At 41.4% G+C, this 17,047-nt stretch overlaps 1 protein-coding gene across 1 annotated transcript in view; it reads right to left on the minus strand.

Annotated features, from left to right (window-relative positions):
• Positions 1 to 17,047, minus strand: part of BEGAIN (brain enriched guanylate kinase associated) — a 160,546-nt gene that overhangs the window by 111,326 nt on the left and 32,173 nt on the right. The window contains exon 2 of the mRNA XM_075712823.1: positions 7,504 to 7,532. Within this exon, the coding sequence (XP_075568938.1) occupies positions 7,504 to 7,532 (29 nt within the window). The remainder of the gene's footprint in view (positions 1 to 7,503; positions 7,533 to 17,047) is intronic.

The following is a 17,047-nucleotide window of genomic DNA, read 5'->3' on the forward strand; positions in this document are numbered from 1 at the left end:
TTTTGCTCTGAGTAGCTGAAATTACATTTTTGTAGTCATGATGTGCTAGTATGTCACACAAGTCAGTCAACTACTGCTTTGTTGCCTCTATGCCACAATATTCTTCTCAAATACCATTTGCCCTCCTAGATGCAAGTCTGCTGCGTGAGGTGTGTGTATGTTCTCTCGCACACAGCTTCTCAGTTATGGTTTTGCTGACATGGTGACAGTTGGGCAAGTTCAGGATGAAAGCTAGATTTCTCAGTGCTTTTCAGAGCTTTCCAAAAGCATGTATGAAGAAAGCCATGCTCTAAGAGACAATATAACTTGAATGTGACATGGAGGCCCCTTTTTATCCCAGTATAAACATTACTAGAAACCAAGCCATAAGCAGTGACTCTGTCCACTGTTCAATGAGGTGGATCTTGTTACTCCTGGAAGAGTTGAATAACAAGAGTTGTGCAGTTCACATGATCTGTAGGATGGTCACACACATGAGAGAAATCTAGCAAGGAGCTACAGGCACTTATGATCCTGCTATCCCGTTCAGGGGCTCTGTAAACTATACAACCCTTGTATTCATGAATTCTGAAAAGCATGATTATAGCTCACTATCTACTGCCTATTTTTTAGCACATTGTACTTCATGCTAAGCTGGCTCTAGGTCATCACTAAAACATTAAGACGATTCAGCCCCTTCGATTTTTTTAATGTGAAAAGCTTCATAGTTTTGATCTATTTCAGTTGCTTTTGATTTTTAAAGAACATTGAATCAAATGTGATGATACAGAGCTTTTATTTGAATGCATTCTAAAGTCACTTGTGTGTAAATCAAGAATTGATTGGTAAATTAAATTGCCTAAGCCATGCCAGCAGCAGCAGAGCTGGCAATTGCAAAAGCCTGTAATAAAGTGTTGCAGACAAGTTATCTCCTTCCTTTCATCAGTCTGTGCACTGCAGCAGCAGCAGCAAACATTCAAATTGTACTTGATTTCACCACAGAGCACACTCAAGTGTGGTTCACAAACTATACTGCCCTTGAACCATCTGGGGTTTGCAGCTTGGAACCTCTTTATACTCTTCAGCTTGCAAGATTGTTTTGTTACCGCTGCAGTCATTGCCACTGTTTGCTTTGTATGTCGCTGCTTTCACTGTTCAGCACACATCCCCTGATAGCGTTGGTCAGAGCACTTACATAAAAACTGGAATCTAGTTGCTGTTAGCGATATAGGGGATGCAGAGAGCATCCAAGTTTCCCACCTTTGAATTTTCTGACCATAAAGCATCATTGCATCTTTGGGGGGAAAAAAATCCAACAAAAACCCAACAAAAAAAACCCTGTTCTGGAAGGTCTAGTCCATGTGCTACGAAGTTTTTTTAACTAATTACAAACACTATAAGAAATGGACCTTTTTTTTTTTTTCCTTTTCTTAAATATTTGTCCAAAATGCCCCCTCCTTTTTTTCCTGAGTGACTTATAGTATTGCTCAGGGATGCACCTTGCCTTGCAAGAAAGGGGTAGGCAGAGCATTATTTGTAAGCTTGGTATCACCTAGGTCCAGCCTCTTCCCCATGACTCACTGCAGCTCCTGGTTGATGGCATGGCTCATCTCCTCCTACCTACTTCCTTGGTCTCTTCAGATGTTTGCTCAGCTCCCACTTGTCCCTGCAGACCACTTTACATAGCTATACCTGGTTTCATTCAACTTAAATCTATTCTGCCCTCTGTTCCTGTCATGTTTCTTGTTTGCTGGACACTTTTACTCCACTCAGTAGTTACCTAGAGCTAAAAGATAATATAACACAACACTTATTACAGCAGGTGACTGGAGATGATTCCTTCCATACCATCATCACTGCCTTTTAGATCATTCTTCTGAGCAGCAGACTGTAAGGGCACAGGGCTGTAAGACAACATAACAGTATCCCCCCTGCCTCAGCTAAGCAGTGCTCATTTGACTGACTAGCACAGGTAACAGTAATAGTGGAAATGAAGTGGGATGGACTTCAGTATAAGCTACACAAACATACTGTGCACCTGGTAGCATTAATAAAATTCTCAAAGGTGCTAGCATAGGCAGATCAGCATGGCTCTGCGCCCCAACCAATCCCAGTTCCAGGGCTATAGTTCCCCAGGGGGCTGTGAATATATCCTTGTGTGAACATTGCTCCCATTGCTACGGTTGACAATGACCATACTTAAAGCTGAATGTAGTCTCTCAGGGGGAGAGATGTGTGGTTTAGCTGTGCTGCAGTCACACCTTGGATGGCAGCGTGAACAAACCAGATGTGCTGAAAACAGCACTGCAGGGCTGTCACTGCTGCTGGGACTGCCTGGGAGATAAAAACATCTTGCAAAGCAGAGAAAAATGAAAACCTGCTTTACCTGTTTGAATAAAAGTAGGCAGCTCTCTTCCTTTCTTCTTCCCTCTTTCAAAAGGGACCCAACATTCACCCAGCTAGGTGACGTTTTGACCATAACATCTAATGACCCCAAACTCACGGGCCTTTCACGCCCGCATTTCCCTGTGCTCTCTTTCTTCCAAGCTTGCCCTGTGCCATCTCTTTGCCTGTGTCCTCAGCTGGGGTTTCAAGTCCCAGCATCAGCTAGAGTCTGCAGACACTGCTGAGCAGATGCTGGAGCTGCTGCTTGCACAGCCCTGCTGCTGTCCTGTGGCATTGTACCTCTGTACAAGGCAGTGGCTCCCAGCACATCAGCTGTGGATGTGAAGGTAAGACCTAGGGTAAAGTAAGCCATGTTTGTTGGTTAACTTTCTGGAAAAAAATCCTCTCCTTCTGTTCAAGTAGCTATGGTAAAATTAATGTAGATACAAGCTGAGAGAAGGAACAAGGACAAGGTGGGGATGGCAGGAAATTGCAGTGTATTCATTAGCATATGAAGAGGGCTAAATTTATACCAAGTGCAAGGAAGGCAGCATGATCTAGTGGGCATTTAGGAAGGTATTCATATTTTCACTAAACTACTGCAGAAGCTTTTCCCTAGGACTGCACATGCCTCTGGTGTTCCTTTTGAAGAGACTGATATTCCTTCCTTACCACAGATGAACTCAAACATGCTTGAGAAAAGTCCAAGTCTGAAAATCCAAGAGACTTGGTTCGAGCTGCTGACTTACTACCAGCTGTGTGTGCAAAACAAATCACTTTGTTTTCATATGCTCTGAAACAAAGACTACAATGAAATGAAGATGTTGCCTCGCAGGTTCCTTGAGACATGGATTGCTTTTGTCAGAGATCCCTGGATGATTAGTAAAGTGCCACTACTGATGCTACCAAACTGAAGTAACCCTCAGTTGGGGAATACCATGGTTACATTGCAAAGTAGAAAGTCAGCCTCGTTACAGGCACTAGTTAGGTGAGCCTGGCAGTTGATGGTGGTGATGATGTGTCCTGTTTTAGGTACTTTTAGATACACAGTTCAGCCTTTTGTGAATCTTGAAAGCTTAGAACTAAGAATATTGATTTATAGAGTTTCTGAATTGTCACTGAAATTTTAGGAGTGTGTTTAAAAAAAAAAAAAAGCTTTTATTGAACAATATCTGACACCTTAACTGGCATTTCCTGTGGCATGAGATACTCTTCAGTGTAAGAAACAGTGGCATTTCCTGTGGCATGAGATACTCTTCAGTGTAAGAAACAGTGAGAATCTGGTCGATATTTGTGTGCAAAAATACATCTGGAGGTCTCTTACGCCAAAACTTACAACATTTTCACTTGCAAGGTTGAATGTTATAGCTTATATTTCAAGCGGGATTAAATGGAAGCAAAGGAAAAAAACTACCAGAAGTTTGTACAGGAGTTGCAGTGGAACTGGTCTTTCATTTGCACATCTAGCCATGCTATGGATTCAATGTGACTTAAAGGATCAGTTTTCAGAGTATTCGCAATTTGGTGTGCCAGCCACCACAGATAGCAAGGCCTCAGACTTGGAAGGCATGTGCTCCTCTTGAATATATGCACCAAAGATAGCACACTGCTAAGAGTCAGAATAAGATAGTATAGGTATATTTGAAATTTACTTTACTTAACTAAGATTTTCAGTCCTTGTTTATAGACATGAAAAAGAACCAGATCAAAAAAAATTTATTTAAAAGGTTGTAGTCAGAAGTAATTAATGTTTGAAGTGACTGTATAACCATACACAGCCAACCTACATAACTGCAGATCCTCGAGACGTTTGTGATTAGTAGTTAGCCTTACTTCCTGCCTAATATATTGGTACCTTGAGATGTTATAAACACTATGCACTGTTAAGAATTGTTCACAGTGTGAAGACTTCATTGCAGTAACTGATTCTTCTAGTGCAAGTTTTAGCACAAAATAGCATGTTTCCACTTTTAGAGGAAGTTGTCCCTGTGCCAGGCTAAATACTGATAAACTCCCACCTCTGCTTCCTACTGCTCCTTCCACCTGTAATGCTGTCATGGCAAGCCCCTGCTGAAAAGGACTGGATGTGACATTGCAGGTCACAGCAGCTCCTTGGTCTGCAAGGGGAATTATTACTGAGTTACGTGAGATGAATCACATCTTTCCAGCTAGATTCTGAGTGAAGGAATGTAACACCGAGAGGTGTATTAGGTCACTGCACCATTGCTTATGCTGCCCTGGCACAGTGAATTCGAGGCTGAATAAAGCATGGGTCATCAGTGGATCAATTTTGCAGGCTCCTTCATTTGCCCCTCTGTCTGAATGGGCATGGCCACCCCAGTCCTTGGGAGTGCCTCATAAGCAGCAGGCTGCGGAATGTGCAAAGCTCACCCAAAGGCTTCCAGAGCTGCCTTTTTAAAAAGTTTGGCTCTGTGGGCTCCCAAGGATTGTCACTGTGGAGCAGCTCCTCTGAAAAGTGTGATTATCTGGGCCTGCTCTTCCTATTTAAAAGACTTTCTTATCTTGAAGGGCACTGTGGAATGCATGCCTGGATTTCTCTAACCCTGAGGGTTCTCAGCCTGGCTGTGTAGGTTGTCCTGTGGGTGTCCACCTTGCTCCTCTTCTCCTGTTTCTCCAACAAGGCTTTGGTCTGTTTCCCTTTTGCTACTTCCAGACCCCCTTCTCCTCCCTCTTTTGCAGGAGCCTTGTACCCCCTGTGCACCCCAGCTCCACAGCTGGTGTGGGCTCACCCTCTAGTCCTCAGGCCAGCTCCCTCCCAGCTGGTATGGGATGGTACATTCTCAGTTGGTTGCAAAAAAGAGAGTGGGAAAGGAGCTGGGCCCAGGGGATAGGGCAGAACATATTCAAGTATCATGTGAGAATGGCTTCTCCTGTGATATTACACTGGTTTCTACACGTAACAAAAAATACCTCTTTCCTCCTGGCCTGCCCTTTTCCCTCTTTCTTTCTTCCTTCTTGGACAGGTTTAGGAAAAATCTAATTCTCTCAGGTCTGTGGGTTCACTGGGTATTTAAAACAATGACACAAGAATTGATTACTGTTTCCTTAAACCGCTGAGGGTTCTGTCAGTTTGCATCCAAGGCAATGACTATAGATAGGGAGCCTGGAAAAGTTTGGGATGGAGCAGTGCAGCTTCTGCGCTGGGTCCTGCCAGAACTCCCCTAGCCTGGCTTGCTGCTCTGTGCCCATGTGCAGGAAGCTCTTGCGCTGGCCTTGCACTGTCTTGGGTGATGGGGCCAAACATCCATCAGAAGCAACTTTTACACACAAGAATTGTGAACAGAAAACTTCATTAACAAACTCCTGACACAGCCTGACCCTTCTTTTGTTGGAGTTAATAGCTAAACTCCGACTTCCTTCAGTGGGGCAGTATGGGCTTTTCCATCTATATAGTGCTCAAGGAGTACTGAGGTAAGGACTGCTGCATGCCTGACAGCTTCAAAACTAGGGTGCTAGGAAAATGGAGCTTTATGGTTATTTACTCTTGTCATAGCAAATTCTTCCTTTTTCAATATATTCCTGAGCTCATTCTCCTGGGCTCTTGTGACAGATGCACTCGACCCCTCGCACACCCATTTGCGATGGCTCTGCAGCCTGTTACTGCAAATGTGGCAAGAGCCTATCTACTAAAAGCAGAGGCCAAGACATTCTCAGGAAAGTATTACAAGTATTGTATTGCATTTGCGCACGCATGCTTATCAAGCAAATGTGTAAATATATATTTGCTTGCATCTTCTAAGAGAGTAATTCATTACATGAATGTGCATATACCATAGCTGATCTTGTTTGGAATTTTTAGTGAACGCAGGACCACATACTGAGGTGCTTTCTCAGTTGTTACTCAGGAAAAACTCACAGCTTTAACATAGTGCTTATATACATTCAAAACCAAAATACCTTGCACAGGGTTTTTCTTTCAGCTCAAGAGTTGTAATACTTTCATCATCATGAGAGAGTACAAAAAATGTATAACTGAAGCTCTTCATAAATTATATTAGAAACTTTTGGACATGCATCTTCAAGTCCACTGTAAGAGCCTTAACCTCCTCCTCCTTCTCAAATAAAAAACAAAGGGTTTTTTCCAGCCCAGAATTCATTAAACACTCAGTCAAATCTCTGTTCTTTCACATTTACCGCTTATTCCCCAGTTATTTCCAAAATTTTAGAACTTTTCTGCCTTTCTAATAACTCAGGATAGGCATTCCAAACTTAAGGAATCTAAAAAGTTGTGCTTGCACAATAGTTGTCACTAACCAAACTGAGTCACCAGGTTCAGAGAAGGAATTTGAGCTTGTCCAATAAAACCACGTAAGAGCAGTGTTTTGTGCTATTATAATAAGATCCATAAAGTGGTTAACGGGTAGTAAAAAGTTCAGCTTTTACATATCACTTTGATAATACCTGGGGATTTTATTAATAGACAGGATTTTTTTATTTTTAAGTTATTTTTTAAAAAGGGCTAGAATGCTTTCTTCTTTCTTTTTCTTTCTTAACAACATACACAAAAGCAATATCCCCCAAAGCAGACTTGCACTCGGACATGAGATGGAAAACTTATGTTTATAAAAGCCATCTCCTTTTGCTTAAAGCAGAGAGATGTGCTGAGAAACTGGTACAGTATGACAACATTTTAAACACAGAGGAGACAATATTTATCTGGCTGGTATACAATATAAAACAAAAATCGAACACCAATGTTACAGCATTATATTGAAACAAACCACAGTAATTAGATGCTTTGAAGTCAAGCCTATATTTTCTTCAGCTTTTTCATGAATTATTGATCCACTTTCCTCATTAAATGGAATGGCAGGCTCTTGCAGTAAATGGACAAGTGACTACAACATTTATATAATCAAATATCCTCTGCATCTGGCAATAAAACATGTTTGTGTGTAGAACCCTTTCTGAATTGACATCCCTGCAAAACAGTTTTACAAGAATAAGAGCATTCCTTTTTCTTTTGTCTCTAAAGCACAGCTTCCCTTGCATCATCATGCAATCCAGTATTTTACACTGATTGTATTAAGCAAAATATTTTCCAAGAGCCTGTGTCGTCCATTGTGCAACAGAACATTTCTTGTCTATAATGAGATGTAAATAAACTGTCTCACTTACCTTATTTTCTCCATCTCTGCCGCAGAGGCCTACAAGAAATCAAATAATAGGAGCAAGTGAATGAAAGAAAACATTCACTCTGCAGATTTATGCATAGTTAAGGCTTTCCAAATGGTTTTCGACAAGTGTCTACAAAGCGACGGTAAGCGAACCCCACATCTGCATTAGCCGAAAATAACATTGACAGATGAACTGGGGAATAATGCAGCACGCTGCAGGAGCACTGTATACCCACGAGCCATGGGCAACAGAATGACTCAGTTGTAGCGCTGAGGCAGAAAATGGGGAGGGGAAAAAAATAAAAGCATCGGCAGCAAGTAACAGGTTACTGTGCCTCCTGGGTTTCGGAGGAAAAGTTGAAATGCAGTGCTACCCTCTGCACGGTGGGCATGGCAGCAGTGCTCTGCTGGCAGGGAAATGACAGTGACTTCATCACATGTGAATTTTGAGTTCAATTCATCATCTTTCACAGAGCCCGACAGATGGAAGGGACACAAGCTTGCCTCCTTAGTGGGAGTTTCGAGTAATCAAATTACTTTCCTCAAGTAATACACTATCTTGACAATTAGCACCTCAATACATGGAGGCTTTTCGTTAACCCTTTCACTGCTACTTACCCAGGCTGTACCTTACAACTCCGGTAACTCCTCAGGTCCCTCTGCCTGCCGCTGCAGCCAGGCTCCCGTTAACCCTTTGGCAGCGACTCGGCACTCCTGTAGCCCTGAATCTTTACATCCCGGCAGAGCCATAGGTGGTCATTCCATTAATGTCTGGTTTCTTTTTACCGTACAGATGCTGTAAATCCCTACTTATCTATAGCACAGAGACTCGTTAATCTCTCTGACACTACGTAATCAAAAGCATAGTCTTGTTAACCCTTTGGTTTCTTTTTCATAATTATCTTGCGTAGATCCTTAACAGCTGCTTCCATTTCATTTTATCACACCACTGGCACAGAATCTCATCAGTCCTCCTGGTCCCACTTTATTGTAACTAAGGAATGAGCACTCGGAGCAATCCTGCAATCTCTAGAGCCAGATAAATCCCAGCATCGCAGAATCTCTTATTTATACTGAAGGCATTACCCATTAATCATGAACACTTTAAACCTTATTGATTAATGGCTAACAATCATATTTGAGTATGAAATAAATTAAAGATTAAAAATAGGGAAATGTAAATTTAATCAGTCAACCAGCAGGAAATTTGTCAAACTGCCTAATAAAACATCCCAAATGACAAATTGTTGGTTCTTCATTGGGTCACTCATCTTCCCTTCTTCTCATTTACTTTTGATTTGCCCATTAGATAAGTTGTCAGTCAGGCTGGTGTTTGCATGATAATTTCTGATGACATACATTAAGGATTTTTAGGCATTCACCATAACTTGGTATGCAAGAAGCCAGCTGCAGGAAAAGCCCTCCTCAGATTCCCAGTAACGGATGTAATACATGTCTTATGTGGTCCCTGCACGTCTGTTCAAAGCACAGGGTTGCCCATGATAAAACCCAGATTTTGCGATTAAAAATCTAACCTAGGGACCCATGATTGCTTTCTCTAATTTATACCTATCCATTGAATCCATGCATATTCTGTAATATGCAGGAAATAGTATAAACGTTGCTGACCAGAAAATGAACCACAGGGGCTTTCTCCCTGGGCATGGGAAGCTACTGGCAGTCCCATGAGTTTGCCAGTTTGGTTTTCCGGAGATGAACTCTCAAAAACTGCCTTAATCATCACGTTCCTGTCATTTTGGGGAGACTGGACATAGTTTTCTCCAGGGCCACTCACTATTGCTTTGCCTTGAACTGTGGGAGTCACCCATGAAGACTTAGAATATCTGATTTCAGTGCTTCTATTATGGCAATATCTACAGACAAGCCTAGTGCTATGAATATTGCTGTAGTCACGGGGTCAGGGTGGGGGTTGTTTTCTGTGATTAAAGTGCAGGATGGAGAAGAGAAGCTGTAGGCTGGCTTTCTGGCTATACTCATCTGTGAATGCAGGTGAGTCATTGGCTGCCAATCCCAACAGGAAATTAGTAGGGAAAAAAAGCACAGCAAATGCCTGACACCGAAACAAACCAGAAAACTAAACCAAACTGCAGTAACTTCCATATGAACTAGTCACCTTTTTTTTTTTTTTTTTTTTTTTTTTTATGGTAGGGTCTTTTTTTTTTTACCTCCTCACAGCAAAAGCTGCTTGTTTCGTGTAACATGGCCAATTTTCCTTTGGGCCATCAGGGCTGTTGTCCTCTGCCTTTCCCTGACAGCCTGTGCAGTGAGGAGAGGGCTCCTCTCTGATGTAGGAGCAATGGGTTCAGCTCAATCCTCCTTGAGGAGGATGCTCTGACCCACGTCAGAGCCCTTTCTGGGCTGCAGCACTGCAACGCTCCATTACTTCTTTTGATGGGGATCCACTTCTAGCAAATAAATAGAAGCACATGAAAGGACTAGGGCCTGCATGTTTTTCAGAGGAATTCCCTAGCTTTCAGGCTAGAGAGCCAAATGAGCATATAGGAACTTGAGATGGTGAAAACAAAGATAGGAGAATCTGTAGAAATGTAGCTTTCATCCCAAGCACTTTATTTTTTCAGATAATTGTGTTCCTTAGGGAAGTCCTTTTTGCATCCTTTTCTTCTTCCTCTTTTCTTCTTCTTCTTCCTTTTCTTCTTTGTCCTGTTTTATTTTTTCTTAATTTCTTTTTTCCTCAAAAAAAGCCTTAGAAACTCAAAATTATTTTCAAAGTCTGTGGTTTCCTGAAACAGCTCTGTTTTCACAAGGTGACATTTTTACTAAGGCAAAATTGCTGTTTCCTAGCCAGATCCCTGCCATTGATATAGCCTGTGGAAGTTTAGAGGTTACATCATCCTCCCACTGCTCTTTATGAAGGCTCCTATCTGAAATATCCTACTGAATTGATTTTAAAATATATTCTAAAGAGCTCTGAATTGGCCACTTTTAGGACCAATCTTGTCCTGAAAGTCTTGTGGGACCTATTTCAAGCAGAAAGACTGAAGTAAAGATTGGTATAAGAATGTCCTTTATGGTACGTCATTCATACGTTGCTGCTCACTAGTGGTTTGATTCATTTCAAGTACTTCTTGATGCGTGAACTGAGCAGTGGGATTGAAGCTATGTGATTTTTTTTAAGTAAAATATTTTTAATTAAGATCAATAATTACCTTTAATTACAGAAATATCAGATGGGATTTAAATAGCTGTTTTTCTTTAAACAATATCAATGCAGTGTGACTAAAGAATTTATTTAATCAGCCTAAAGATAACAATTTTTGCTTTTAACAAAAAGGTCAGCCTCAGTAACTCAATATGCTACATTTCTATACACAATGTCCTGCTTAAAATACTGAGACAGGTTTGAAGATTTTCCTTTTCACAGAAGTACTTGGTGTGGCAACTTTGCCTGGAAGCATATTCAGGCAATGCCTAAGAGTACTGGTAGAAACTTGACTTGTTTCTAAGTATTTGAAGAAAGCAAGTGTAAAACACAGAACAACTGTCCAGAGTCTCCTTTTCTGGAAGTGCTGAGCATTTAGAAGTCCATTTTGGAGCAAGTATTCAAAAGGCAAATCGGTTGTCTTTTTTTTTACATGACCACCCTGATACACACACCTTCACCACCACCCCAGCTTATTCTAGATTGCAAGTTGATATTCTTTGAGAACAAAGCAATTTGCTGGCTTGAATGAAAGCAGGGATGCTGTTAATGGAAACCCCAGGAAATGTTACTGTGGCTTTTTTTCCCTTTAGAATATGGTTACTCTTTTTCAGACAGCATGACAACCTCTAAGTTGTTTTCAGGTCAGCAGAGCAAATGGAAAATACTGTGATCCCCTAATTTTTTGTCTTCCCATGTTTGATTAATGACTCAAACAACCTCAAAGCAATGGCAGAATATTCTTTGTCTTTGACTTACATAAAACTTAATATAGTGATCCAATTCTTTGATTTTTTGTTATCTGATTGGTGTCTATAGTGTTGATTATCAAACCAAAACCTTTTTAAATAAAATAAGAAGTCATGCTGATAGTCTATCTACCAATCTATTCAATTCACATGGTGACTGCATTTGTAAAATACTGTGTTTAGGTTTTGTTTCCTGTATTGCATTCTAACTTTCTGAAGGACAAGCAATCATGAGATTTCAGATATTCCAGATGTCTAATGAAATTTCCTTCCCCTAAGACCTTGAGGTCAATTTTCATCTTCCTGCATCTTCCCAATATATATGTGAAAGAGGAGGAATGCCATGGAGAGGACATCTCTCTGCCCCTCACCCCCCCACCCCCACCCCCACCCCCACCCCTTACTAATTTTTATTTTCTTGGAAAGAGATGTTTCATTTTAGAGGGAGGGACAGGACTCAGATCCTGGCTTAGTGCTCACTGGTCTTCCCATTGATTTCAGTGGACTTTGGATTGGCACGTTGGCTAGTTGCTACCAAATGTATGAGAAAAGAAAGTGTAGCAGGAAGTTACTGCCTCTCATTTAGTCTGCCTGTTACTACCCTGACTTGTTTAGTATTGTGGGAGTTGCTTTTATTTCTGTGGTGAGGAAAGCTGTAAATGAGAGTTCACTCACAAGTAAAGTCATCTGGACTTCTGGTGCATTTATAAGCTGCCACATTTTCAATCACAACCATTTCACTTCAGCATTTCTTTTGTGCTCACTGTTGCACTAAACTTTTATTGATAGGAACCGCTGTGGCTGTTTTCCTTTTTTTTCCTATAGGTACAAGAGTAAAAGATTTGATTTAATTGATTTAATAAAATTTACAGACTACATAATTTGACAGGATCAATCTTTAATTAGACTCTTAATCAATTTTTATTTTAGAGATTTCTTTGTACAGGCTTTAAAGTACCACTCAAGTGATGCCTGAAGAAAGACTAAAATTTAATCTATAGAAACTTTAATAGAGCTGGAGGAAGTGTCCAGCTGCTTTTCATTTGGCTTCATGTATTAAATGTATCTAATAGGTGTTTACAAAAGAAGAAGAATCTTTCTGTAAAACTCTTGCCTGAAATTGTCATGGAGATACAAATAAAATTGAGTCCTGTTCTCCACAGTTGCCACTGTAATAGATTTTTTTTTCCAGAAAACACCTCCTCCAAGCATACCTCCACACCACAGGGTGGGTCTGTCAGTGTCACCTCCACTATTCTCAGGCCATCTGAAGACAGTTAATATATAAAAGGTGAAGAGGCTTAACACTGAGGGAAGAAGGCAGAAGAGGTCAAGATTAACATCCTATATCCCTGCAATACTAAGGAACTTGTTGGGACCATTGGACATTTTCCCCTGGAAAGAGGAACTTCACACATACTAGAAAGAATGGGAGGGTGTCATTCAGCTGTGGCGTTTTTGCATGTCTGACCTGAGGAAAAGCATCTGTCAATCAGTTTAGACCTAAGTAACAATGAGTAAGACAACAAATCTCTCACCACCACCAAGAGTAACATTGCACCTTCCCAGCATTCCCTCCCTATCTGGGACCAACTTCTGATGCTTCTTAGGGTGAAAGAAGAAATCTTCCACAGCAAAATTAGGTGACAAATAGAAGCTCAGATGTTTGGGACTAACTGCATAAAACAAAGATATGGCATAAATGGACCCAACTCAGTAAAGAAATAGATATTTCATCTTTTTAATTCTTAGGGCAGATGACTAAGTTCAAAACCCAAAATTTTCACACCACACCTTAATGTGCATCTCCAGAACACCACTACTCTGTCATGCAAGTCCATAAGGCTGCTGGGTTCCATCTTGAAAGAGTTAGATTTTTTTTTAACCCATGTGTTCCCAAATACTACTAAACTGATTGAAATCAGAGGGTGATTCTAACCATGTTACATTTTATATGACCAGTTTATCTCTGTCTGATCTTGTACCAATTTTATGTTTAAAGCTTATTACTCTCACCCTGTTTTTAAATTTCTATACACATTTGTGAAGAGATGTCTTATTTGAGAGGGAAAACAAGACATGATTCTTTGACTACTCTCAGAAGATTATACTCCTTTCCCTCAGTCATTTCAGTAGCCTTTCTCTGGCTCTATTCCAAATTAACTTAAATCTAATTTGAAAGTGGGTGATCAGAGCTGTATATCATGTACAAAACACCTTGGCAGTACCTTGTATAATAATATGAATGCTTCAGTGACTCTAAAGAAAATATATCTGCAGTGCATCTTAGGCTTGTCTCAGATTTTCTGTGGTTCTGTCACATCGGAGGCACATAGCTGTTCTAGTCTCACAGTACACCTAGATCTCTGTTTACTCTGCTGCCTCCAAATGACGAACTCCACAGCATGAAGTCTTTATGTGGATGGTTTTGTGTTAAATTTCATCCTGTTTCCATTATTTTGCTTATGAATAAAACAGTCCTTATATAAGCTTCCTAATTGTTGTCAATACCTCCAAACACCTTTATCATTTAGGCAAACCTGTTTATTGACTCAAAGTCACTAGCAAGTATGATTCTATTTGTAACAAGATGTGTCCAAAAACTTCTTCCAAAGTTCCAATAACCTCTTCCCACCCTGACAGACTTCCTTTTTAACATGCTACTTCTTTAAAATACAATTTTCATTCAGGTTAATAATCTTTAATTACTCTCCATTATATCAGTTTTAGACAGTAATTCTCAGCACTTTATATAATCATAGAAGAATCATAGAATCGTCTAGGTTGGAAAAGACCTTTAAGATCATCCAGTCCAACCATTAACCTACACCACCAAGCCAACCTAAACCAATCAAGGGTAGACTAGACTAAACCATATCCCGAAGTGCCACATCTACCCGTTTTTTGAACACTTCCAGGGATGGTGACTCCACCACCTCTCGGGGCAGCCTGTTCCAATGCTTGACCACTCTTTCAGTAAAGAAATTTCTCCTAATTTCCAGTCTAAACCTCCCCTGGCGCAGCTTGAGGCCATTTCCTCTCGTCCTATCGCTAGCTACTTGGGAGAAGAGACCAACACCCACCTCACTACAACCTGCTTTCAGGTAGTTGTAGAGAGCGATAAGGTCACCCCTCAGCCTCCTCTTCTCTAAGCTAAACAATCCCAGTTCCCTCAGCCGCTCCTCATAAGACTTGTTCTACAGACCCTTCACCAGCCTTGTTGCCCATCTCTGAACACGCTCCAGCACCTCAATGTCTTTCTTGTATTGAGGGGCCCAAAACTGGACACAGTATTCCAGGTGCGGCCTCACCAGCGCTGAGTACAGGGGAACAATCACCTCCCTGCTCCTGCTGGCCACACCATTCCTGATGCAAGCCAGGATGCTGTTGGCCTTCTTGGCCACCTGGGCACACTGCTGGCTCATATTCAGCCGGCTATCTACCAACACCCCCAGATCCTTTTTGGCCAGGCAGCTTTCCAGCCACTCCTCCCCAAGCCTGTAGCGTTGCATGGGGTTGTTGTGACCCAAGTGCAGGACCCGGCACTTGGCCTTGTTAAACCTCATACAGTTGGCCTCAGCCCATCGATCCAGCCTGTCCAGGTCCCTCTGCAGGGCCTTCCTACCCTCGAGCAGATCAACACTCCCACCCAATTTGGTGTTGTCTGCAAACTTACTGAGGGCACATTCAATCCCCTCATCCAGATCATTGATAAAGATTTTGAACAAGACTGGCCCTAAAACAGAGCCCTGGGGAACACCGCTCGTGACCGGCTGCCAACTGGACTTAACACCATTTACCACAACTCTCTGGGCTCGGCCACCCAACCAGTTCTTTACCCAGCAAAGAGTATGCCTGTCCAAGCCGTGAGCTGCCAGCTTCCCGAGGAGGATATTATGTGAGACGGTGTCAAAAGCTTTGCTAAAGTCCAGGTAGATGACATCCACAGCCTTTCCATCATCTACCAGGCGGGTCACCAGGTCATAGAAGGAGATCAGGTTGGTCAAGCAGGACCTGCCTTTCGTGAACCCATGCTGGCTGGGTCTGATCCCCTGGTTGACCTGTACTTGCCTGTGGAGTTCGCTCAAGATGAACCTCTCCATAATCTTCCCCGGCACCGAGGTCAGGCTGACAGGCCTGTAGTTCCCCGGGTCCTCCTTCCGGCCCTTCTTGTAGATGGGCGTCACATTATGAACTGCTTCATGCAAATCTAGATAGATCAGGACACATTCCTTGAGTATGAAATTGGTTCTCTTAACAAAAAGTTATTTTTGCTAAAACTGTTGTGTTCTATGCCACTTCTCTGCATCCTTGATTGCTCAGTTTGCTTGACCATGAAGCCTTCACTCCACTTCATGTTACATTTTCTCTCTACCAGTCAGAATACAACTTTTGAACCAATATATAGAGTGAAAAGCTTTGGTTTTTTGAGCTTGTTACTTCATGTGTCAATTGATCAGGATTTGGGCTATGGATTGCCACAGGATTCCTGATATCACCAGAGTGAATAGGCTCATTTTGATCCTGCCTTAATTATGATAGTTTCTGTTAAACCTTCCTCATTCTTAATCAGATATCCTACAATTATTCCCATATTCACTATTTTTCTTACTGAAAGGTGAGGCAAAGTATCCCTTTAATAACTGGACCACGTCTAAGTTATCCTGAACTTCTGTCTGACCTTCAGCATAGACTAGGTATTCTTTCTTTTTCTCTTTTTCTGTCTCAATGGTTGAATATCTTTTCAACACTAGTCTTTTAAAAATCCTTAGCAAGGTCCAACCTCACTGAAATTTTGGCTGAAAAAGACTGGGGAATAACCACAACAGAAATAAGATAAAAAGAAATCTTGGGCATTTTTCTTACTATAGGCCTTTAAGTCCCTCGTGGCACATGCTGCATGCATGAACATGTATCAAACAATCACAAATTAAATTGAAACTATAACCTACAGGCTTCTCTTTTGCATGCTTGGGAAAACATAGCATTCTCAAGCTGTTTTATTTCCTAATATTTTAGGATCTTTGTTTTGCTCCTTAGTTTCATTTTCACTCTGTAAAGTCTCAGAGCCAGATTCCCAACAGGGGTAAATTAGCAAGAGCTCCAGTGAAGTCAAGCCTTGCTGATTTATACCACTAGAGGGTCTCCTCTTAAATGGCTGTTTCAGTCAGTCAAGCTGATTTCTGTCATACTCGGTGCTCTCAGCTAGCATGAAATGCCATAGTCCCTCTCAAGAAACAGCCCCAAAAGAACCCGCACCTCTTCTCTATGTCACTTGGCAAACCATTCCGTGAAACCTGAACAAAGACTATCGAAAAGAGGAGGATTCCTGCCTAAAAATGAGAGCTAAGACTCCACTTGAATTGTTCAGTATGCTTTTTGTCAATCAGATGATTTGAACCTGGGCATGTAATTAATGTAATTGAAGTGCTTATTTGTATTAAAATAGTCCTTGTAGCCATCAGCAGAGATAAGGATGCATGGTGCTAGGAGCTGTACAAACTCCTCATACAAAGATGAAAGCCTTTCCTGGACAATGTGACCAGCTAAAATAGAGACAGATACATGCAGTAGTTTTGTTTCTTTTATGATGCAGAGACACAGTAGCGCTTTTG

Source organism: Pelecanus crispus, chromosome 6 (assembly GCF_030463565.1).
Source record: "Pelecanus crispus isolate bPelCri1 chromosome 6, bPelCri1.pri, whole genome shotgun sequence".
In the NCBI taxonomy this organism is placed as follows: Eukaryota; Metazoa; Chordata; class Aves; order Pelecaniformes; family Pelecanidae; genus Pelecanus; species Pelecanus crispus.